Below are 21,490 nucleotides of genomic sequence, written 5' to 3' on the forward strand. Positions count from 1 at the left end.
GGCGTTGAGAGCTGTGGTGATCATCACTCGTCCTCCCGCCGGTTTCCACTCGGTCGTCCACGGGGGGCTGCCCAGTAGCCACGCTGCCTTGCTGCGTCTTTGCCTGCCCATGTCCCCATATGTGTTCGTATGCCGCTGTGCCCATATGCCCACATGCCGCCATGTGCCGCCATGTGCCTCCCCACACACACACACACACACACACACACACACACACGTGTGCCGCTGTACGGTATTTGTGCCGCTGCTGACGTGGGCCGCAGGTGGACGAGGGCTGCGTGCAGCTGTGGAAGGCGCTGGTGGCGGGGCCCGAGGACACGCCCTACGGCGGCGGCCTGTTCCTGTTCGACTTGTACTTCCCGCCGCAGTACCCAGGGGTGCCGCCGCAGGTGGGGACAGGGGGAAGGGGGAAGGGAAAGGGGGGGAGGGGGGAAAGGGGGAAAGGGGGAAAGGGGGCAGGGGGGAGAAGGGAGAAGGTGGAAAGGGGAAAGGGGGAAGGGGGGAGAAGGGGGAAGGGTGAAGCGGGAAGGGGACAGGGAGAGGGTGAGGGGGCAGGGGGGAGAAGGGGGGCATGGCCAGGTTGCGGCCGTTGCGTGCGGCCGTGGGCGTGGTAGGTGTGGCGGTGCGATGTGGAGGCGGCTGGGGGCCGCTTGCAGTGGCTCCACCCAGTCGACCTTAGACCTCAGACCTCCGACCGCACCGCCCCCTTCTGCCCCCTCTCCCACCCCCTAACAACGCGTCTACGCTGCAACTGTACCTGCCTACGCCTTCACTTCTTAATTAATCATGAATGTAACCCCCTCTACCCCACCCCACCCCGCCACCAATCCAGGTACACCTGATGACCACGGGCGGCGGCCGGGTGCGCTTCAACCCCAACCTGTATGCAGAGGGCAAGGTGGGGCGGGTGGGAGGACCGCGGCGGCGGGGGAGCGGAGTGGGGGCAGCGGGGCGGGTGTGAGTTTGGTGTTTGGGGTGGAGCCGGGAACTCAGCGTGGGCCGAATGACACGTCCCACGGTTCTGGATTTGGACCCATGAAACTGATCCGTCACTAGGCCGCATCGGCGTCGCCGCCGCCCGGGCAGCCTGCCTACACCACTGCCCCCACCCATCCTTCCCCCGCACCGCCACGGCCTATCTACGCCCGCCCCCCCCCCTTGCTACCCCCGCTGCCGCCCCTCCTGCTCCCACTGCGCTGACCTTGCGCCCCCTCCCCCCTGCAACGCTGCAACTGTACCTGCCTACGACTTCACTTCTTAATTAATCATGAATGTAACCCCCCCCGCCTGCTGCACCCCCCCCCCGCTTTTCCAAACATCCCTGCAACCCCCCCACTACCTTAACTACCACTTCCTTAACTAATCATGAATGTAACCCCCCCTTGGCCGCAGGTGTGCCTGTCGCTTCTGGGCACGTGGCAGGGCGACAAGGGCGAGCAGTGGAACGCCGACGTGTCCACCGCGGTGCAGGTGGGCGCGTGCTGGAGGGGGGGGGGGGAAACGGAGTGGGAGTGGAGGCGTGTGTCGGTGCAGTCAGGCGCGTGTGGACGGGTGGGGGCGGGAGCGGGGGTGGAGGCGTGTGTGGGTGTGAGCGGGCGTGTGTGGACGGGGTGAAACGTAGGGGCGGAACCCTCCGCCTCCATTGACCCCCACCCCTCATTTGCCCCTCCCGCCTCCCCCGCCTTGCAACGCCTCATGTTGCTACTTTTGCTCCCCTGCTTGTATGCTGTCCTTAATGTTTCAACCTTACCCGCCCCTCCCCCTCCCCCTGCCCCTCCCCCTCCCTCCCTCCCCCCAGGTGCTCATCTCCATCCAGAGCCTCATCATGGTGCCCGACCCCTACTACAACGAGCCCGGCTACGAGGCGCAGATGCAGGAGCGAGGCAGGGTGGCCAGCCGCGACTACAACAAGGTGGAGGGGGAGGCGGGGAGGGGGAGGGGGCGGGGGAGGGGGAGGGGCGGGCGCGTATGTGAGGGCGGAGTGAGGGAGGGGGAGGGGGTTGCAAAGATGGTACAGAGAAGTGGGGGAAAGGGTACTGTTTCCACGGTTTCCATTAAGACCAAAGGAAGGGGGGGGGCAACAGCCCCCGGCAGGAACTAGCGGGGTTGCTTGGGCGCTGGACACACTCTTCGCACACGGTGCGGACCCAGCCGCCTTGCACTTTCCTGCAGCACGCACACATTAAGACCCAATATCTCTCAAACATGGTGACTCCATCCCTCACAGATGTCTCTACACACACACACACACACACACACACACACACACGCACGCATACACGCATACACGCATACACGCACACACACACACACACACACACACACATATATACACACACACACACACACACACAGAACGTGCGCGAGAACAACATCCGCTATGCCATGCTGGACATGCTGCGCCACCCGCCCGCCGCCTTCGCCGAGGTGGTGCGCGCGCACTTCCGCCTGCGCCGCGCCCACCTGCTGGACCAGATCCGGCGCTGGGCGGAGGAGACCGCCGGCCACGACGCCGCCGCCGCCGCCCGCATGACCGACATGCGCAAGGAGCTGGAGCTGCTCATCGCGGCCACCACTTGAGGCGCTGGTCGAGGTGGAGGGGGAGGCGCTGGCGCTGGCGGAGGTGGAGGCGGAGGCGGAGGTGGAGGCGGAGGCGGAGGTGGAGGTGGAGGTGGAGGCGGAGCCAAGGTATATGGTATGTCCTGGTGCAGATCCGACTATCCCCCAGCTAGCTTGGATACGGCACCCCAACCTCCCTCAGCGGTACAGGAGTTCGCGTTGGGACAGTGGTAAGGTAGGTTGGTGAAGTCCAGTAGGGTGCAGCTGATTCCCAAACCCCAGAAGATGGCAAACAATGTGCAACGGCAGGGCAGGAGTGCGCAGCTGGTCGAATGCCGGATTTACTGTGCCGACGAGTTGCTGGTTGGCTGGAAGTTCGCTAATGCGCAGGAGTTTCGCATGGGTCGGTGTCGGCAGCTGCGCGAGTGTGGGCAGATAGTTGTACGGCAGGCCGGCTCGGGGTGACGCACACGAGCATTTGGCGCTAGTCGGCAGGCGCGTAAGAGGGAGTGGGCAGTTGAGCTCACACCCGTGTGGGAAGCTGTGGGAGAGCATGGTGGAGCATGGCGGAGGCTGGCGGCTGGCGCACCGCGCAAGTGGCAGTGCATAGTCGTACGCACCCCGTTAGGGGAGCTGCGTGTGAACTCAGAGAGCCGCATAGGGCTGACCATGTTTCCATATCCTGCCCCCTGAGCGGTTCTCATAGCAGACACGTTTTCACACGGCTTTCACACCGCAGCAGGATTCACTTGAGGGCACCCAGAGCAGGCCGTGAAGTTTCTTGTCTTGTCTGCTGTGCTGCCAGCGCCTCAAAGTTGGGGCAGTGTTTGAACCTAAACATGAACATAAGAGAGAGATAGCCCAGCTCAGCCCCGTCTCGAACAGGGATCAATAGGCGTTAATGACTGGCCAAACCACTGAGCGCAAGGGTTTTGTTATAGAGTGGCTCGTACGGCTCATTACAAGGCGGGGGGTATTTCCCCTCTTAGTTGCGGGGTTGGGCTTAGCCCACACCGCCCTCGACCCAGTTGGCTGTCGACCTTCACCAAACCGTGCCTTGTGTCTGCGCATACTCGTGTCTCAGCTGCTACACCGTCACAAGTCGAAGCCAAGCCACAGCCCGCCAGAGCCCTGCAACCGTGTAGCAAGGCTCTTCATTTCCCAGAAATATGACTCCATTGCGCGCGCGCGCACACACACACACACACACACACACATACACACACACACACACACACACAGAGACACACAGAGACACACAGAGACATACAGACACACACAGACACACACATATATACACACATGCATCGGTTCTGTATTCTGTTCTCGCGCGCACGCGCGCGTGCACACACACACACACACACACACACACACACACACACACACACACACACACACGCGCGGAGGGACGTCCGCACAACAGCTACTAAACATGAACAAAACATGAAACCATAAAACACACACCGTGACATCCACCTTGACGTAGGCCGAGCCATAAACCTTGACTGACAGAGAACAACAGCACTTGAACACCTGAAGAATAAGCTCCAACATGCCTATGCAGCTTGGGGCATGTACTTGTCAACCCAGCAGGGTTAATAGTTGGGAACGATGTTCCCCATGCACCCCAATGCCCACACTCCCCGCCCATGTGGTAAATCAATTGCATGTGGTAAATCAACACCTTTTACCACATGGGCGGGGAGTGTGGGCATTGGGGTGCATGGGGCACAATTACCCCACCTGGGTTGACAAGTACATGCTCCAAGCTCCATAGTCACATGAGAGCCTATTTTTTTAGGTGTTCAAGTGCTGTTGTTCTGCCTCACCGTCTTGGGTCAGGTCACTGGTGTGGCAGGTCACTGATGACGCCCATGCGCTCTTGCCAAGCCGCCCCCAGGAATGCAATGGCATTGCCCCAGAGGAGCCAGCAGCCCTCTCTAGGCACGTCCGCTCAGCCGCCCCTGCTGCTATGACCATGTTGACTGGCAAAGCCCCAAAACCACCCATACAGCCGCCACGGACGCCGCCACGGACGTACCAAGGCAAAATCTCGCTGCCTGCTTATTAGTGCTGGGGTTGAAGCAGACGACAGGTGCCCAGAATCGCCACGGCCGGACATACTGCCGAGCCACACACCTCTCACACGGAGGTGACATCGTTGTCGTTCTCGTCGCGCTGGTCGCCCATGGTCTTCTGCATTAATGGTGCGGGTGGCGGCACACACCGCGTCCGTGTCGAGGCACCCAGGCATGAGACAGGACACAAACACATGCACTATTTCTTAGTGTAGGTTGCTTTGAGCAACTGGCGGATTGTGCTTGCACCCACAGCCAGGATCAAAGGCTTGAAGTTGCCCACAATACCCACAATGCTTCACAAAGAGCTTGCTCACCACCTCCATGATGTGGCACAGCACTCCCATGCTGTCTGCAAGGCACGCCAGCGCAGCCACCGTGGGCGCGCTGTGCCCCGTCTTGAGCAGGGTCAGCCCGATCACGGGGTGGAATGTGTGGATGTTGTTGCTGGCATCCAGCATGACGGCCTCCAGGTTCTTGGCCATATCCTCCACTGTCAAGTGAACGGCCAGCAACGGAGCCGGGGGATGAATGCAAGCATGGCATTGTTGCGACAGCTAGCCACAAACACGATCCTAACATGCTGCTGTCAAAACATGCCATGACAACCCCACCGGACCCCGAATGCCTTGGATTTTAGGAATGTCACCGTCATTCACCTTATGGCTGCCGCCCACCCGTGCTTGCTGCAGGTTTCACCAGCGGCCTCTACCAACGCACTCACCCATCTGCTCCTCGTCCATGCCGGCGTGCACCCAGGTGGGCACATCCCGCCGTAGGCACTTCACCAGCTCCTTGCGCTTGCGGAGCCCAGCTTTGAAGACCTTGTGGCGCTTCACCCTCCCCACGGAGCAGAACAGCTCCTCCTCCCACTGCATCACCACGTACTCTGCAGTAGTGGCAGTGCGGGACACCAGCACCGTCACAGCTGCACTCTGCTTGTCCAGCAGCAGGAAAGCAGCCCACGGGACTACTGGGTCCCAACAAGCATTCAAAGCCGTCGCTATGATCGACCCACCCAGGAGAGTTCGGGCGTTCACGACGCCAGCAGCGTAGAGAGCGCGCGAGAGCGACTGCTTGGTCCTGTGCAGCTCCTCGGTTTTGGCAGCCAGCTTGTCGGACTTGGCAGCCAGCTTGTCGGACTTGGCAGCCAGCTTGACAGCCATAGCCAACACCTGGGCGGATTGGGCGGCGACCTGGTCGGACTGGGCGGCGAACTGGGCGGACTTGGCGGCAACCTGGGCGGATTGGGCGGCGACCTGGGCGGACTCGGCGACGACAGGGGGGGACTCTGGACTGGGTGTCAGCAATTCAGGTACTTTGAGCCTGACATCGTAGATTGCAGCAGCGACGTGCTTTTGCATGTGAGCAGCCCACAAATCCCGCACTTGGTGTGATTGCTGGGGACAGCTGCCAAGTAGGGATGCTGCTAGGGTTGGTGCCCAAACCTTTTGAGGAGCTCACCCTTAACACATGCCTGCCAGCTGCCAGATAGAACAACTCACCTGCTCCTTGAGATCCCAGAGAGCAATGGAAACACGCGCTGACAAGTCTGGCGGAAGCTCCCAAAGAAGTTTGGTGATCTCATCGCCGCTCGGACCTGCAGACGTCTCCACGGCGCGAGAGCGGATCCACCCTCCAAGCCCTATCAGATGCAGTGAAAGCAATGTCAAATCAAAAGGGAAATCGCAAAAGGATTGGGGCGCTCCCAGGAGCTTGGTTGGGAAGCAGTGAAGCAAGGAGGAATCGTGAAGTTCGTGATACAGTAAGGTTTCGCAAGTTCGTGTTGCGGCATAGCGACCGTGGAGCAAGCACACCATCACCCCAACCAACAGCATACACCGAGTCTGCATATCCGCGCACAGCAGCAGCAAAGCGCTGGTGCAATCTACCGACACTACCTCTCTTACTCCACCACCATTTTCAAATCCATTTCACTCACCTTGCCCAGATCGCCATGTGGCAGTCTGCCGCGGGTCAGCAACCGGGCTGGGGCGGGCGACGCGCTGCGTAAATGACGGCCAGGCGCGTATAAGGCCCGCGCGAGACAGAGCACCGCTGGAAAACTTCATGAGCATGTTTGTGTGGGGCCGGGCTTGTGCGGAAAGCTCAGGTAGCCGGGTCGGTTCTTTGACCAACCGGGCTTTGAGTTTGAGCCGAACTGACTATGCGTGTGCTACTAGGAGTTACGCTTGAAGTACACGGGAAGAACTGTGGAGCAATATTGGGAGCTCTGATGGGAGGTATACAGTATGCAGGGTTTATGAGCTAGGGGGGAAGGCTCGGGGGAAGAGAAAGAGTCGGGCGGTGTGAACTGGTGTGACTTGTCCGGGTTTCGCGACCTAGAGCCTTGACCACGAGGGCGTGCCACCGGCAGAGCCACACACCTCGCCTCCTAACGCCGCCTCCCGGGAGTCCCGGCCCTCCCCGCAGTCCGTCTTATAGTATGGGACCATACTACAGGGACCATACTACGGCAGGGGGGTCCGGGAGGCATGGGGTCAAAAAAGTTTGTTCCTACCCCCCCCCCCCCCTGCATACTACGGGGGCTACGGGGGCAAGCGGGGCTCTGGGCGCTTACGGGGCTCGCCAGAGGTCTCGTGATTTGACGACGCTGCATGGCGCACGAGCCTGCGTGCTATCCCGACGCCGGACATCTTGTGCAGCAAGTTGGGCTTGTTCGACTATGCTACGTCAACTCTTAGCCCGTCATCCTGGGTGATTAGGCTTGCTCACTAAGGCCGAGCGCATCGGTCACCCGGCGGAGCCTGGGTTACCTGGGTCACAGCGAGCTTACACGCACGGCCGACAGATCCCCGCGCTAAGAGGCATAGGGGCTTCTCCCCAAGAACAAGCCAAGCAAGCTGTTATGTGCCATGTGAGTTGTGAAGAGCAGGTCTTGTTGACTCGTCGTGGAGTGGGCTATGCATGCCCCAACCACACGAGACACAACATGCGGCACTCAGCCCAATGCCGCCACACCGACGTAACAACGTTTGCACGACCAAGCGGCCGCAGTCCGGTCTCGGGATGGCAGGGACTTGCTCATGTGCCGACACCTTCAGGTGCCGTACTATGCGGCAGACCGGCAAGCGGGTCCCACTCCAGGAAAAAGCGTGTCCCCAGGGAGGCGCCCACGGGATGGCACCAAAACCCCTTGGTAGATTGTCCTTCAAGGAAGCCGCCGCGTCTACGGACTCATCTCGTCGTCATCTCGGCGCCTATGGCTTGCTGATGCTTGAAGGACAATCTATCAGGGGGGTTTCACCGCGTGCCGTCCAGGGGGTGCGTTTCCCCAGCCAAACCCGCACGCCGAGGCGGCGAGGAGACGTCGCCCCGAGAAAAATGCAGAGCGGGATACAGACTCCGCCACTTAATGTATATGTTACATGCAATCTGTTGGAGCAATAGCGCTTGACAGCAGGCTAAAACGTGCTCGTCGAGGCTCAAGTCGCGAAATTGACCGAAGCCAACATCCTACATAGGCGTTGTTTTCGGGCTTTATCGATTGCCGTCAACACAGATATATGCATAGGTGTAGTTAGGCTACTGTCTGGCCTGGTATGGCGTGTCCTGGCGAACGCGACATTTAGATGTTCGAGGTCGGCCCCGGCTCGATTCAATGCCCACGGGTTACTCTAATGACCTTATGTGTGGTATTAGATGCTATAGGAAAGGTATTGGGCTGGGGACACGACCGGCCCGCCGGGCCGTGCGCGAGTGGGACCCGCTTGCAGACCGGGCCCAAGCCAGGCGCCATAAGCACAGGCCACGCCTCTGCACAAGCAGCTGCCGCTGCAGGCATCTTCATATTGTAGCTTGACCCACATAGTGCAAATGCTATGCATGCGGGTGTTCTGTTCTGGACTTGGGGCTGGCAGCACGGGCTGGTAGGGTGGTCGGGAGTCCGACGCACCACCATTGGCCGAGTCCGGCAGGCCTCTCTGAACAATGCCCCATACTTTGTGCAGTTCTTCTAAAGCAAACCAGTCTTTAGCGCAGCTCGGTATAGCAAACCCCAGAAGGGAAAACATGCGAGATTGTTAGTTCGCGAGGTGGGCCTAACTATCGGTAACGCGGCTGGAACTCGGCTTCTTTTCTGTCGAGGGCCCCGTGCCCTCGGCCTGGAGGCGAAATGGTAGTCACCGCACTTCAGTCGATGGCACTGGTCACGTTCGGGCTGCACGCGGCGCTGTTCTGGGATGAGGTTGCCTTCTCTCCGCCGTCGTGGGCCGTTCTCTCGGTGTGCTGCTGGTCCGGCTTCGTCCTGGCAAAGGTAAAGACGTTGCCCATTCACGCTTACTCACCGTCGGTCGCGGGCACCTACTTTCTAGCGCTGTAGCATAGCCATCTGCGGGCAGCGGTCGGTTCCGCGCTATCCAGCTGGCACTGAATCGTCGCGGGGGCTCTGCGCTGTTAGCGACGGCAAGGGGGACCCCTGAGAACCCCAACTCCGAGCTGCGCTCCCGCCTTGGTACCCCAGGCGGCTGTGTGAGCTCCACACGGCCTCCTCCCACTAGTGTAGAGGGGTATGGGGCTCAGGTGTGAGCAGTCAGCGGGGGAGGGGCAGGCAGGGGCCTGACGCCGCGCCTGCAGGTGCCGCGTGCCGGGTGCGGGGTGTGGGCCACGGCCGGTACCGTCACCCCGTATGGCCTCGGCGCCGCCGCATCACCACCCGCCGCCAGCCACATAGGCAGAAGATCACTCTGCCGCACCTCATGCAGACACCAACACCAGCACCACCACACCCCTAATCCCTTACTCCCCTAATCCCCTAATCCCCACACGCGGCACTCGCGGCTGCGCCCAGGGCGGCTGGTCGGCCCTCACCGCCAACGACGCGCGGCGCTTCGGCTTTGGCGTGCTGGCGGCGGTGGCGTTCCTGCAGTTCCTGCAATGGGACGGCGAGTTCGAGGTGCGTGCGTGTTGATCCACGCAGGGCGGGAGGAAGAAGGGGACGCTGGCGTATGGACGCGTGCGTGCGTGTGCTCCCCCTTGTGGTCCTTCACTCCGCCTCCACCCCCCTCCAACCCCTCCACCCCCTCCTCTCCCCCCTTTACAGGGCTGGTCCAGCGTGTACTACTTCTGCGGCAGCCGGCTTCAGTACTGCGGCTGCGGCTTCCGGTGGAACGGCGCGGGCTGGGCCAAGGCGTGCGTGCTGTGGGCGTTCGTGCTGAGCGCCGTGCTGGGGGCGCAGCAGCTGCTCATCACGGCGGGGCTGGGTGAGAGAGGAAAGGGAGGGGGAGGAGGAGGGGGAGGAGGGTGGAGGAGGGGGAGGAGGGGGTCAACTCGCAACCAATGCCGTAAGGAAACAGCCGCGCTGCAAGGGCAAGCTGCAGCCGGGAGGAGGAGGGGGGGAGCGGGGAGGGGATTGGAGCGGCACCAGGGAACGACGTCCACGAATGGCGGCGGAGTCGGGGAGGGGTTGCGCGCGTTGCGCCCACACCTCACACCCCAACTCAAAACCTCACACGCTGCTCGCACCACGCCCGCGACACCGCACCACGCCCGCTCCCCTGCCCATACCGTATGCACGTGCGCGCCCCGGCAGGCGGGCTGTTGCCCGGCGAGGAGGCGGTGACGCGCGAGTCTTTTGTGTCCATCTGCTGGCGCCTCATCCCCTACTGGCTCAACAACTGGGAGCAGCAGTGGGGGGCGGAGGTGAGGCGGGGAGGAGCAGGGGGCGAGGAGGGATGGAGGAGGGATGGAGGGCTGGGGTCTGCACACGGTATGTGCATGGGTAGGGTTAGGGGAAGGCGGGGGCTACTGCGGGCGGCAGCGACGGCCTCGCCTCCCTCGCCACCACCTAGGCGCGCGCCCACACACATACACACACACGGTATCGCTTGGGCGGGCTCCGTTTCGTTTATCACACACACACACACACACACACACACACACACACACACACACACACACACACACACAAACACACACACACACACACACACACACACACACACACACACCTTCCTCTCCACCCGTCTACGTCCGCCTCCTCCTCCACCTCCGCCGCCTCCTCCCGCAGGTCTCCTCCATGACGTTTGAGCTGCCGCACTTTGCCGTGGAGCTGCTCATCATACTGCCCTGCTGCCAGGTGGGGGGCGGAGGAAAGGGGGGGGGGTTACATCCATAGTTATTTAATGGGGGAGGATGGAGAGGGCGGGGGGCAGGCGGGCAGGGGGGAGAGCGGAGGTGTGGGGGCGGGAGAAGGGCGTGTGTGTGCGTGTGCATGCGGCTGGGGTAGCCTGCAGCCCTGTCCCAGCTGTCTCTGCCGCTGCCTGGCTCCGGCTCTGGCTCTCTCCCCCACGTGCTTCTCCTCCCTCGTGCGACTACAGATCATCTGCAGCCGCCTCAAGGTGCTGGTCACGCCGCAGGTCAACGTGCTGCTACTGGGGCCGCACCCCCACCCCAACCCCCACCCCCAGCAGCAGGGGCAGGGGCAGGGGCAGCAGCAGGGGGTGGGGCAGCAGCAGCAGCAGCAGCAGCCGGGGGCGGTGGCGGGGGCGGGCGGAGAGGCAGGGGCCGGGCAGCGGGGTCAGGAGGAGCCGGCCGCAGGCGGCGCAGGTGGAGGGGGCGGCGGCGCTGAGGAGGTGCAGTTCGCTCGCGAGGACTTCGCGCCCAACGTCCTGCAGGTGGGTGTGGAGGCGTGGGGGTGCCTGGGGCGTGCAGGTGGTGTGGGGCTGGGTGTGCGCGAGCGTGTGGGTGTTGGCAAGGCTGGGCTGTGTGTGGCCCCAGCAGACCGGCGGGGTGAAGCTGCAGCCGGGTGGGCGGTCGTGGGGGCGGGTGGGGGGGGGTGGGGGGGCAGCGCAGGCCTTGGGTGTGGGGGTAATGGGTCGTGGATTTGTGGGATGCGTCGGCTCACGTGCCTGAACCCCGGGGCTCTCACCCACCCACCCACCCACCTGCCCGACACGCACCACACGCGCACAGGGCTTCTGGGAGCGCAGCCCCGAGCAGCGCCACTTCCTGCCGCGAGTCAGGTGGGGGCCGGGGCGGGCGGGGGTTTGGGGTTGGCGGTGAGCGGTGCCTCTGCCTCTGCGGGCGCTTCCCTCCTTCTGGGGGTCACCTGCCCTGCTGTGCCGCCATCGCCACCTCTGCATTCCCCATGCTTCCATTCCCTCTTGACACACGCCCAATCCCCCCCACGCACAATAACACGCGCACCTCAACCCCAACCCCTACGCCGCCCCCTCCCCCGTGCATCTTGTACCGCTTTTCCAAACACCCTTGCATCCGCCCAAACCCCCCAACGCCCCCAAGCGAATCGTCAAAATGCAACCCCTCCAACCCCCAACCCCCAACCTCCAAAACCCCCAACCGCTCAGGCGCAACCTGCGTGTGCTGGCCTTCCTGTCGGGCCTGACCGCGCTGGCTGCCTTCAACGCCACCGCCGTACCGCTGTACCTGGAGCGCCAGGCCACCGCGGCGGCGGCCACACCCGCAGTCATGCTCATTGGTGGGCGGGGGGCGTGAAGGGGTGGCGTGGGAGGGGCGAGGGGATGGGACGGGGGCCAGCAAGCGCAGGGGTACGGCGGAGGCAGGAGGGGGGGGCATTGCAGTGGTGGCAGTGGCAGTGGCAGTGGCAGTGGCCGCAAATGTATCCTGCTGCGCCCCTCCTCCCACCGCTCCTGCGTACTGTGCTGTGTCCCCACCGCTCCTGCCTTGGCCTCACTGCCCTCACCTCACCTCACCTCATCTTCCCCCTATACGTGGAGCTCGCACTGCGTTTGCGGGTTGGGTGACGATTCCCTCGCTCTCGGGCTCGGGCACATAACCCTCTCCCCCCCTATTTAGTTTGGGTTGGATCTAACACACACACACACACACCCCTCCCCCGCGCCCCCCAGGCTCCCGCGCCTCCACCTGGCTGGTGGCTCCGCCCGGCACCGTGGCCGCCACCAACGCCAGTGCCGCCGAGCTGGCGCTGCTGCCGGCCGTGCACGCCCGCCTCAACGCCTACTTCGGGCCGCGGCACATGCCGGGGCAGCAGCAGGGGCAGGTGGGGCAGGGGCAGCAGGCGGGGCAGGCGGGGCAGGGGCAGGTGCGCTCGCCCACTGTTGCTTAGGGAGCACGGGGAGGGCGGGGGGGGGCTCGACGCTGTTGTTGAAAGAGGTGGTTAGATATAGCAACGATATAGCAACCGCTTTGCTTGCTCACCCTCACTCCGCTTCTTGTTAATTGATCACGACTCATGAGTGTAACCCCCGCACTGCAACCGCCACCGTCGCCACAACCACCGCAGGCGAACCCGGCACTGGCCGCCGCGCGCTTGCACGCCGCCGCAGCCGCCGCCTCTCTGCCGCCGCGGCAGCGGCAGCCGCAGGACCCCGGGCAGCAGCCGCAGACGGGGCAGCAGCAGCCGCAGCCGGGGACGCAGCAGCCGCACCTGCTGCCGCGGCTGTGGGCGGCGCGCCTGGAGCTGCTGGCGGCGGTGCTGGGCATTCCGCCGGGGACGCTGCGAGCCGTCGTGGGTGGCGGGGGGGCGGGAGGAGGTGGGGGAGGGGGAGGCGGCACGGTGCAAAGCAGCGACCCTGGTGGGAGTGGGAGTGGGAGTGGGAGTGGGAGTGGAGGCGGCGGTAACAGCGGCGGTGAAGCGCTGTGGCAGGCGGTTGCCGCGCTGCATGCGCTGCTGTGGGGCCGGGACGGGCCTGGAGGCTCCTCCTACGCCTCCTACCCTGGAGGCGGTGCCGGCGGCGCTAGCAGCAGTGGCGGCGGCGGCGGCGGCGGCAAGGGCTGTCCGAGCCTGGAGCCCTACGTGCGCAATGTGGCCAAGCACGCGGCGGAGCTGGCCCGGATGAAGGTAGGCGGCACGTGGGGGGGGGGGGGGCGGGGAAGGGGGAGGGGGAGGGGGAGGGGGAGGGGGAGGGGGAGGGGAGGCGGCCCGGAAGGATGTGCGTGTTGGGGTGGTTGGCTGGGATTGTGGCGCGATGTGGCGGGTGGCGCCCCACCGTCCCCGCCCACCCCAGCAACGCTGCGCCTGTGTATCCCATCCTAGCATGCAAGGAGCCGCCGCCCCCGCCCTGAACCCCACCCCCACTTCGGCTGCAGTCTTCAGTGCATCCTGTGCCGCTTCTCCACACATCCTTGCAACCCCCATCCCCCCCTTTTGGACATCGGTAACAAAACGCGTCTGCTATATATACTACTGTACCTGGCTACGCCTTCACTCTTTCAAATACTCATGATGTCATGAATGTAACCCGCCTCCGGCTCAGGACCCGGAGCACCGCTCTCTGATCCCGCTGGTGGAGGCGGCGCTGGCCATCATGCGGCTCAGCTGCGAGAAGTACTGGGTGCTGCTGGCCATATACCTGGCCTTCCTCATATTCAGGTGCCCGGGGAAGGGGGGGAGGTTTTGGGGGGGGGACTAGGGAGGGGACTGGGGAGAGGGGGAGGGGGAGGGGGGAGAGGACTCGTGTGATAGGCGGCACCAGGGCCGTGGAAGGGGGGGACACACGGCATTTCGCCCTGTGCGCGGCTGTGTATGTGTCTGTGTGCGTACACCGCAAGCGGAGACGACGTATGGGGATGGTGCAAGCAGCCCTACCCCTGCCTCCCTCCCTCCCTCCCTCCCCTGCCCCCACAGGGACGCGCCCCGCCCCGCTCGGCTGCTCATCCGCCTCATCGCGCGCGTGTCCTCCGCCTTCCAGCGCGTCATCCTGTTCGCCTTCCCCGCCGTGTGCTGGCTCTACAACGCCGGCCTGGTGTTCTCCTTGTTCGTGAGCGTGGTGTTCTGGGGCGGGCCCGCGCTGGCGGCCTATGAGGCGGCGCGGGCCTGCCTGAGGGAGGTGAGGGCGGGCGCGGAGGCCAGGGGGAGGGAGGGAGGGAGCGAGGGAGGGGGAGGGGGAGGGAGGGCGGGGCCTTTGGGGGCCAGGGCAGGGCGGGGCGGGGCGGCACGGGGCGAGGCGGGGCGTGTTGAAAGCATGTCCATTCCTCCCTACATCGAGTCCAGCGCTCCAACCGCCTCCAACCGCCTGCCCCACCTGCGAGCCGCAGCTGCTTCTGCCCGCTAGCTATCTCCGACCTGTGCGGCGCGGCGCCTGTCACAAGGCCGCCAGTGTCGGACGAGTCCCGCCCGGATCCTCACACGCACACCCTCCCCGCCCATGTGCACCTGCCTCCCTCCTGCCTCCGCCCGCCGCTCTTTTGCATGGGGCTCGGTTTCGTTTGGGCTGGTATCTACAACCCCTCACACACGCCCCTTCATTTCTAAAACACTCATGAATCCCACCCCTTGTAGTCTTCAGTGCATCCTGTACCGCTTTCCTAATGTTGTAGAGCATATTGTTATATGCGATATATGATATGACACGCTACGGTGTCCAGAATTGGGGCTGTTCTAGCTATGAGTCTAGAACCTGCAATGTGTCCAGAGATGGGCCGCTGCATGGAGTGCAGTACGCTCGGCGACACTTGAAATAGTCCTAACTGGCCGGCAGCCAGTAACATAGGTGACCTGTGCACTAGCCCTGCTAAGGTCTTGCTATTGTTAGCCGGGTCGGCACCGGCTTAGGGCAATAGCTCTCGCTAATTGGCACAGAGCCGCCTACAACATTTGGTGCCCTAAGAGTGCGCCGAACCGCTCTCTTAGCAGTTCTTTCTGTTTATCGCGTACCCTGGATTGGCCATCATACCTACGGCCGTTTCTCTGCGCCGCCTTGCTCCGCCGGTCGACTGTCGACCAATACGGGACCTCAGCGCCGCACATGTCTCAGGAAGAGGTCGTGCGCGTTACCAAGTTGCTGGAGGGTATCTCTTTCAGCATCTCGATTAGCACGACGACTACTACGGGTACGCGCCGTTAACGCGCCGCCATCGCGTTTGTGAATTTCGCACTTGTGCGCCTCGCGACCTGTGCCTGTTTCTTTTGAGCGCTAGCTCCTGATCACCTCTTATGGATCCTACGTTAGGTGATGCCCCTTCTGCCGCGGCTGGCGCCGCCGGCCTGATTCCCGCTGGCGATGCCGCGGCTGGCTCCTCCGGTGCTGCTGGCACCGCTGGAATGGACGTCGATCTGCCGTCCCTGACTACCGAGCAGCAGGGTGCTGCAGTCTCGGCTGCTGCTGCTGCTGTCGTCGCCGGAGCTCCCGTCATCGCTGGAGTCCCCGCAGCCGCCGACCTGCCGCCCACCGTGACCATCGCGTCCACCGCTCTGGTCTCGCTGCTTACTCAGGTTGGCCAGCAGGTCGCCCAGCAGGTCGCAGCGACCGCTGCCCCGGCCGCGCTGCCCGCGCCTGCTGAACCTGCTGCGCCTCCCGCGCCTGTTGCGTCTGCTGCGCCTGCCGGCTACGCCGCTGCCGCTGCAGCGCCCGCCGCCGCTGCGCAGCCCGCTGCGCCTGTTCCTGCCCAGGTGGGCCTGGGAGGTCATAGTGCTCAGATGGGGGGAAGCTCTCGCAACCCTCAGACGTTGCCTACGTTTAGCCCGACCTCTGATGTTGATGATTTCTGGTTCGGTTTTGAGCGCTACATGCGTTACGAACGCCAGCTGACACCCTACGATGCCCTTCTTTCCGCATGTCACTCCTTCGCTGATGCCTTCAAATTCCTGCGCCACAACGTTCTCGACGGTGAGCGCCTGACTCTGTCGGAGCTGAAAGATGTGTTCCTGCGTCGCTTTGACTTTCGGGTCACGACAAAGGCTGAGGACGCTCGGGATGACCTGCAGAAGGGCCGGGTGAAGATGGATCTAGCCAAGGGTGTCGAGGAATACGCCGCGCGTTTCCTTGAGCGTGTGACCGTTGCGGGATTCACGCCTGGGCTAGACCTGAAGCATGACTTCATGCTGATGCCATTCTTCCGTGATGGCCTGATCGACAAGCTGCAGTCGAAGTGTGTGCTCGATGGGGACCGGAAGCCCTTTACTCGTCTGATGGACCTGATCTCTTGGGCTTCTAGCCAGGAGCGTGTGTTGCGCGCCGAGAAGGTGCTTGCCCCGCCGTCGGTTCCTACCGTCGCTTACGCCGCGCAAACCCCTCGCCCCAAAATCCGCACGCAGACTGCTACTCGCGCCCGTCAACAGCGCGCTGCCACCCGCGCGTCTGCGCCTGCCGCTGCGACCGCCCGCGCGGACCCGCAACCCTCTGGCCGTGATGGCTGGCAGCCTGCTAATCGCCGCGGCTCCAAGCGCGCCGCCGATGGCCCTGCCCTGAACCCCCTGCAGCTGACGCGCATCCGTCACAGCTCGGGCCGGCTCCTCTCCATGGTGGAGAAGGAGATGTGCGACACCCGCGGTCTGTGTTACTTCTGCTTTGGCCAGAACCACCGCTCGTCTGAGTGCCCTCTGGCTCAGCGCGATGGGAACGGTGGTGGTGGTGGTGGCGGTGGTGGTGCCGCTGGTGGTGGTGGTGGTGGTGGTGTTCGCCGCCGCGAGAACGGCAACGGTCCTCGCCGGGCTCAGGCCCAGGTGGCCGAGGCCGCTGACGCCCGCGATTAGGGTGTTGCCCAGCGCTGTGATTGTGGCCAGCGCGTTGGGACATGTTGCTCTGTGAAGTTTGCAAGCTTGAACGTTACGCACGCGCGTGACTTGTGCTTTGTGGATGACGCCGCTCTCTCTTTGGTGGAAGAGAAGATTGGTCGGCCTGTCACTTCGGATGCTTGCTCCGCTGCGGTGCGCATGTGTAAATCCCGGATGATTGGCTTTGCGTATGCCCGTGCCTCCGCCGCTCACAAGAGCCTGTCAGGCCACACAATCTTGCTCAGTCCGTCTGTTCGCAAGCTGCAACTTTGTATTGCACGCTATCGGCAGTATAAAGCAGAAGACCCCAGCATATCAGCAGTAATGCTCATGCCTGCCCTTTCGGATCGTCATCGTTCCTTGCTTCGTGGCTGGAACCTGAAACACACGTTTGCGCCAGGAACTCAGTTGTTCACCCCTAACTGCGGTGGCTCTTGCCCTTCGCCTGTTACGACAGAACCCTGGCAAGTGTGGTACGATCCTCCGAAAGCTGAACCCAAGGAGCCCTCGTGTGCAGTGACAGAAGTCCCGGAAGGACCCGCACAACTGGATTTGTTTGCTGGGCGGCTGTCGCATGCCCCTGTTGTTGTGCTTGCAGATACTGGAGCTACGCACTGCTTCATCGCCAAGGCCCTAGCGGACCGCCTAGGTTTGTCACTGCGCCCTTCCTCTCTTGCTCCTGTGCGGTTGGCAGACGCATCAAAATGCGATGCCGTGGGTGAATGCGTTGTGCCTTTGCGTCTAGGAACTTTCTCTACTGAGATTCGTGTTCATGTCCTGCCCTCTCTCACATCGTCTGCTGACCTTGTGCTGGGCCAGACGTTCCTCAAGCGCTTTTGCGTTCAGATGACACCTCATCTCGGCACTCTTCATCTGCTTCGCCCCTCTGGTCGTACGGCTGTGATTCGTGCTTTGAACGCACCTGATCCCGGCGACCCTGAGCCACGGGAATTGCCGCCCCTAGAGGAGGGTGAGCCTGCATGCCAGCTACTTGAGCAGCCACCTGTTTCCGCCAAGGTAGTGTCTGCCAAGCGTGCCATCCGTGCTGCCTCGATGGAAGGCGCTAAAGCTGTTTTGACTTTTGTGCGCGCCCTGTCCCCGTCCGCGACACATGCGCCGGCACCTGAGCTTTGCACGGCTGAGGCACCTCTTCAATCCATGCTCAACTCTGCTGCGCCTCCTGCGCCTGATCCTCCTTTGAACCTTCCTCCGGAAGTGGAGCAGAACCCCACGTTGAAAACCGTGCTGACTGAATTCCGTGATGTGTTTGCACCCATCTCTGGCTTGCCGCCGGACCGTGGTGTTCATCACACGATACCCCTCGAACCTGGCTCTGCCCCTACACACCGGCCTCAGTTCCGGCTGAACCCCATTGAATTGGCTGAAGTTGATACCCAGGTTAAAGACCTGCTGGCTAAAGGCTTGATTCGTCCGTCGACGTCGCCCTACGGCGCGCCGATTCTCTTCGTTGCCAAGAAAACTGGGGAGCTGCGCATGTGCATTGATTACCGAGCCCTGAACCGCATTACAGTCAAGAATCGGTATCCATTGCCGCGTATTGACGATACGCTGGACCGACTTGCTGGCGCGAAGTACTTTACGGCTCTCGATCTTGCCTCTGGTTATCACCAGCTGTTGATTAAACCCGAAGACATACCTAAAACGGCCTTTACAACGCCTTTGGGTCACTTTGAGTGGTTGGTCCTGCCATTCGGGCTCACCAACGCTCCTGCTACGTTTCAAGCCACTATGAACCGCATCTTTGCGCCGTTCCTGAACCGGTTTGTGACTGTGTATTTGGATGACATCCTCATTTTCAGTCGCACCGCTGAAGAACATGAACAACACCTCCGCCAAGTGTTGGCCTGCCTCCGTAAATGGAAACTACACGCCAAACTTAGCAAATGCGAGTTCTGGCGCAGTGAGGTGAAATACTTGGGGCATATTGTCAGTTCGGATGGAATCCGCATGGATCCAAAGAAAGTTGAGCAAATCCGTCAGTGGCCGCTGCCGCGTGACCTGTCTGAGTTGCGGTCATTTGTTGGTTTAGCCAACTATTTCCGCCGGTTTATTGCTGGTTTTGCATCCCTGGCCGCACCGTTAACCAACATGTTCTCACTCGCGCGCCTACCGGACACTTGGCCTCCGCAGGCCCTGCACGCGTTCGAACAAATCAAAGAACGCCTGTCAACCGATGTGCTTTTGCGTTATCCTGATTTCTCGAAGCCCTTTGTCGTCATGTCCGACGCTTCGCTGAACGGAACGGGTGCTGTCTTGTTGCAAGAGGACCGACCGGTCGCTTTTACCAGCAAGAAGTTCTCCCCTGCTGAACGCAACTACAGCACTGGTGAACAAGAACTGTTGGGTGTGGTAAACGCCCTGCGTGAATGGCGTTGTTACCTGCAGAGCGCGCTACCTTTTACTTTGTACACGGACCATCATCCGTTGATCTACCTCAAGACCCAAGCACACCTTTCAAGACGCCAAGCCCGCTGGGTGGAGCTACTGTCTGAGTTCCATTTCGACTGGGTCTACCGCCCAGGCAAGCTCAACGTAGTTGCTGATGCCCTGTCTCGACACCCGTCGCTGTCCTTCCTGCATGCTATGCAAACCCGCCGTCAAGCTGCCGCCGCGGCTTCCTCGCCGCCTGCTCCCTCTGCGACGCCCTCTGCGCCTCGTGCCCGTGCTGCGCACGCACCTGCGCCTGTTTCCTCTGGGCCTGTCGCTACCCTCACAGCACGTATTGCTGCGGCTGTGCGAGCTGATACCTGGTTTCAGGATGCGGCTAACGTGCGTGGTCTGGCTACGAGCCCTGATGGTCTCTTTTTGCGGGAGGAGGAGGGGAGTTGGCGCATCCTTGTGCCTAATGATCCTGATCTGAAACGTGACATCATTGCGAGTTGCCATTCTGAACGCCTCGCCGGACACCAGGGTCGTGATCGCACTACTGAGCTGGTTCGCCGTACGTTTACGTGGCCTACCCTGACCCGCGATGTGGCTGACTTCGTAGCGTCTTGTGACGCCTGCCAACGTTCCAAGCCTGCTTCTGGCAAGCCTGCTGGCAAGCTTCAACCGCTGCCTATCCCGGAACTACCTTGGGAGAGTGTGTCTATGGACTTCATTACGGGTTTACCTCGTACGCAGCGTCACAATACCGCTATCTGCGTGTTTGTGGACCGCCTGACTAAGATGGTGCACATCGCGCCCTGTTCCCACGAAATCAATGGACAGCAGACTGCTGACCTATTCTTTGACTATGTGGTTCGCCTGCATGGCCTGCCTCGTGAGATTGTGTCTGACCGCGGCACAGTATTCACCGGAGCTTTCACTACCGCGCTGACTAAGCGCCTGGGAATTAAGCAGTCTTTGTCTACCGCTTTCCACCCCCAGACTGATGGGCAGACTGAACGGATTAATCGTATCTTAAATGATATGATGCGGAACTTTTGTGATGGAAATCACGCGAATTGGGACCGGTACTTGTCTGCCGCTGAGTTTGCGATTAACAATGCGCAGAACCGTTCCACCGGCAAGTCCCCTTTCTTCCTGACTTACGGCGTCCACCCTAAGACACCGCTGACACTGGACGTTGGAAATTCCGTCCCTGCCGCTAAGCATTACACAGACAACCTTATGGAACGTCTGAACGCTGCTAAGCGCTGTTTGCAAGCCGCGCAAGACCGCGCCCGCCAAGATGCAGACCGACACCGCCGTGCCGTGACTTTTACGGAAGGCCAGATGGTGTTGCTGAGCACGAAGAACTTTCGTGAGTATCAAGGCAAGCACAAGAAGCTTATGCCCCGATGGGTTGGACCCTTTCCAATTGAGAAGATGATTAACCCTGTTGCGGCTCGCTTGACGCTACCGCCTGGTGAAGAAAAGCACAACGTGTTTCACGTCTCTTTGCTGCGACCATACCGCCAGCCTGCTGACGCCACGCCTGTTCGTGTGCTACCCTTGCCTGTTACGTCCAATGGTACTCCCACTCTGCGTGCTGAGCGCATTCTGGACCATGAGACACGCAAGCTGCGGAACCGTGAGATTCACCGTTACTACGTGAAATTCGTAGGACGAGACATGGAGAACAACCAATGGTTGGATGAATCTGATTTTCCTGATCGCACCTTGATTGATGCCTATTGGGCTTCACGACAGGTTGCCAGTTCTGTACCTTCTACTTGAGCTGCGGGACGCTAGCTCTTGGAGGGGGAGCAGTTGTTGTAGAGCATATTGTTATATGCGATATATGATATGACACGCTACGGTGTCCAGAATTGGGGCTGTTCTAGCTATGAGTCTAGAACCTGCAATGTGTCCAGAGATGGGCCGCTGCATGGAGTGCAGTACGCTCGGCGACACTTGAAATAGTCCTAACTGGCCGGCAGCCAGTAACATA

The 21,490-nt window shown here is 61.8% G+C and overlaps 4 protein-coding genes across 6 annotated transcripts in view; 3 read left to right on the forward strand and 1 right to left on the reverse strand.

The window, feature by feature from the left end:
- The window catches only part of CHLRE_08g383702v5 (uncharacterized protein), a 12,722-nt gene extending 9,222 nt beyond the window's left edge, over positions 1-3,500 (forward strand). Inside the window, exons 18-22 of the mRNA XM_043065324.1 lie at positions 264-389; positions 833-898; positions 1,393-1,470; positions 1,799-1,912; positions 2,356-3,500. Of these exons, the coding sequence (XP_042922325.1) occupies positions 264-389; positions 833-898; positions 1,393-1,470; positions 1,799-1,912; positions 2,356-2,580 (609 nt within the window). The 3' untranslated portion in view covers positions 2,581-3,500. The remainder of the gene's footprint in view (positions 1-263; positions 390-832; positions 899-1,392; positions 1,471-1,798; positions 1,913-2,355) is intronic.
- A 6-nt stretch (positions 3,501-3,506) lies between these two features.
- On the reverse strand, positions 3,507-6,838 carry CHLRE_08g383750v5 (uncharacterized protein). Of its 2 annotated transcripts, none has more exons than XM_043065325.1 (6): positions 6,580-6,838; positions 6,143-6,282; positions 5,656-5,812; positions 5,362-5,526; positions 4,955-5,130; positions 3,507-4,755 (listed from the first exon to the last, which is right to left on the reverse strand). In XM_043065325.1, exons 1-6 carry the CDS (start codon positions 6,713-6,715, stop codon positions 4,702-4,704), a joined length of 828 nt encoding a protein of 275 aa, XP_042922326.1. In that variant the 5' UTR covers positions 6,716-6,838; the 3' UTR covers positions 3,507-4,701. The 2 variants fall into 2 exon arrangements, with proteins under 2 accessions (XP_042922326.1, XP_001694217.2); XM_001694165.3 differs by having other exon boundaries at positions 5,656-5,875.
- A 1,775-nt stretch (positions 6,839-8,613) lies between these two features.
- On the forward strand, positions 8,614-15,052 carry CHLRE_08g383800v5 (uncharacterized protein). The gene is made up of 13 exons (XM_043065326.1): positions 8,614-8,913; positions 9,448-9,552; positions 9,700-9,859; positions 10,189-10,298; positions 10,666-10,734; positions 10,976-11,272; positions 11,571-11,620; positions 11,966-12,096; positions 12,488-12,639; positions 12,883-13,440; positions 13,856-13,971; positions 14,227-14,428; positions 14,888-15,052. The coding sequence occupies exons 1-13, from the start codon at positions 8,773-8,775 to the stop codon at positions 14,942-14,944; spliced, it is 2,148 nt and encodes a 715-aa protein (XP_042922327.1). The 5' UTR covers positions 8,614-8,772; the 3' UTR covers positions 14,945-15,052.
- Positions 15,053-15,098: 46 nt separating this feature from the next.
- CHLRE_08g383850v5 (uncharacterized protein) lies at positions 15,099-17,276 on the forward strand. Of its 2 annotated transcripts, XM_043065327.1 has the most exons (4): positions 15,099-15,431; positions 15,551-15,990; positions 16,126-16,563; positions 16,636-17,276. In XM_043065327.1, exons 2-4 carry the CDS (start codon positions 15,643-15,645, stop codon positions 17,071-17,073), a joined length of 1,224 nt encoding a protein of 407 aa, XP_042922328.1. In that variant the 5' UTR covers positions 15,099-15,431; positions 15,551-15,642; the 3' UTR covers positions 17,074-17,276. The 2 variants fall into 2 exon arrangements, with proteins under 2 accessions (XP_042922328.1, XP_042922329.1); XM_043065328.1 differs by lacking the exon at positions 16,126-16,563 and having other exon boundaries at positions 16,660-17,276.
- Positions 17,277-21,490: the final 4,214 nt, after the last annotated feature.

Source organism: Chlamydomonas reinhardtii, chromosome 8, assembly GCF_000002595.2.
Source record: "Chlamydomonas reinhardtii strain CC-503 cw92 mt+ chromosome 8, whole genome shotgun sequence".
Classification (NCBI taxonomy): Eukaryota; Viridiplantae; Chlorophyta; class Chlorophyceae; order Chlamydomonadales; family Chlamydomonadaceae; genus Chlamydomonas; species Chlamydomonas reinhardtii.

Excerpts from the sequence above, each read along its gene's own strand:
- CHLRE_08g383750v5 (XM_001694165.3), bottom strand. The coding sequence starts at position 6,715 with ATGCTCATGAAGTTTTCCAGCGGTGCTCTGTCTCGCGCGGGCCTTATA. Across the intron at positions 5,527-5,655 it reads GAACGCCCGAACTCTCCTGG|AGTACGTGGTGATGCAGTGG; the intron begins GTGGGTCGATCA and ends CCACTACTGCAG. Across the intron at positions 5,131-5,361 it reads CATGGACGAGGAGCAGATGG|TGGAGGATATGGCCAAGAAC; the intron begins GTGAGTGCGTTG and ends TTCACTTGACAG.
- CHLRE_08g383800v5 (XM_043065326.1), top strand. The coding sequence starts at position 8,773 with ATGGTAGTCACCGCACTTCAGTCGATGGCACTGGTCACGTTCGGGCTG. Across the intron at positions 11,621-11,965 it reads CACTTCCTGCCGCGAGTCAG|GCGCAACCTGCGTGTGCTGG; the intron begins GTGGGGGCCGGG and ends CCAACCGCTCAG. Across the intron at positions 14,429-14,887 it reads CGCGGGCCTGCCTGAGGGAG|TGCATCCTGTACCGCTTTCC; the intron begins GTGAGGGCGGGC and ends TGTAGTCTTCAG.
- CHLRE_08g383850v5 (XM_043065327.1), top strand. The coding sequence starts at position 15,643 with ATGGACGTCGATCTGCCGTCCCTGACTACCGAGCAGCAGGGTGCTGCA. Across the intron at positions 15,991-16,125 it reads CTGCGCCTGTTCCTGCCCAG|CTGACACCCTACGATGCCCT; the intron begins GTGGGCCTGGGA and ends TACGAACGCCAG. Across the intron at positions 16,564-16,635 it reads GTGTGTTGCGCGCCGAGAAG|ACTGCTACTCGCGCCCGTCA; the intron begins GTGCTTGCCCCG and ends ATCCGCACGCAG.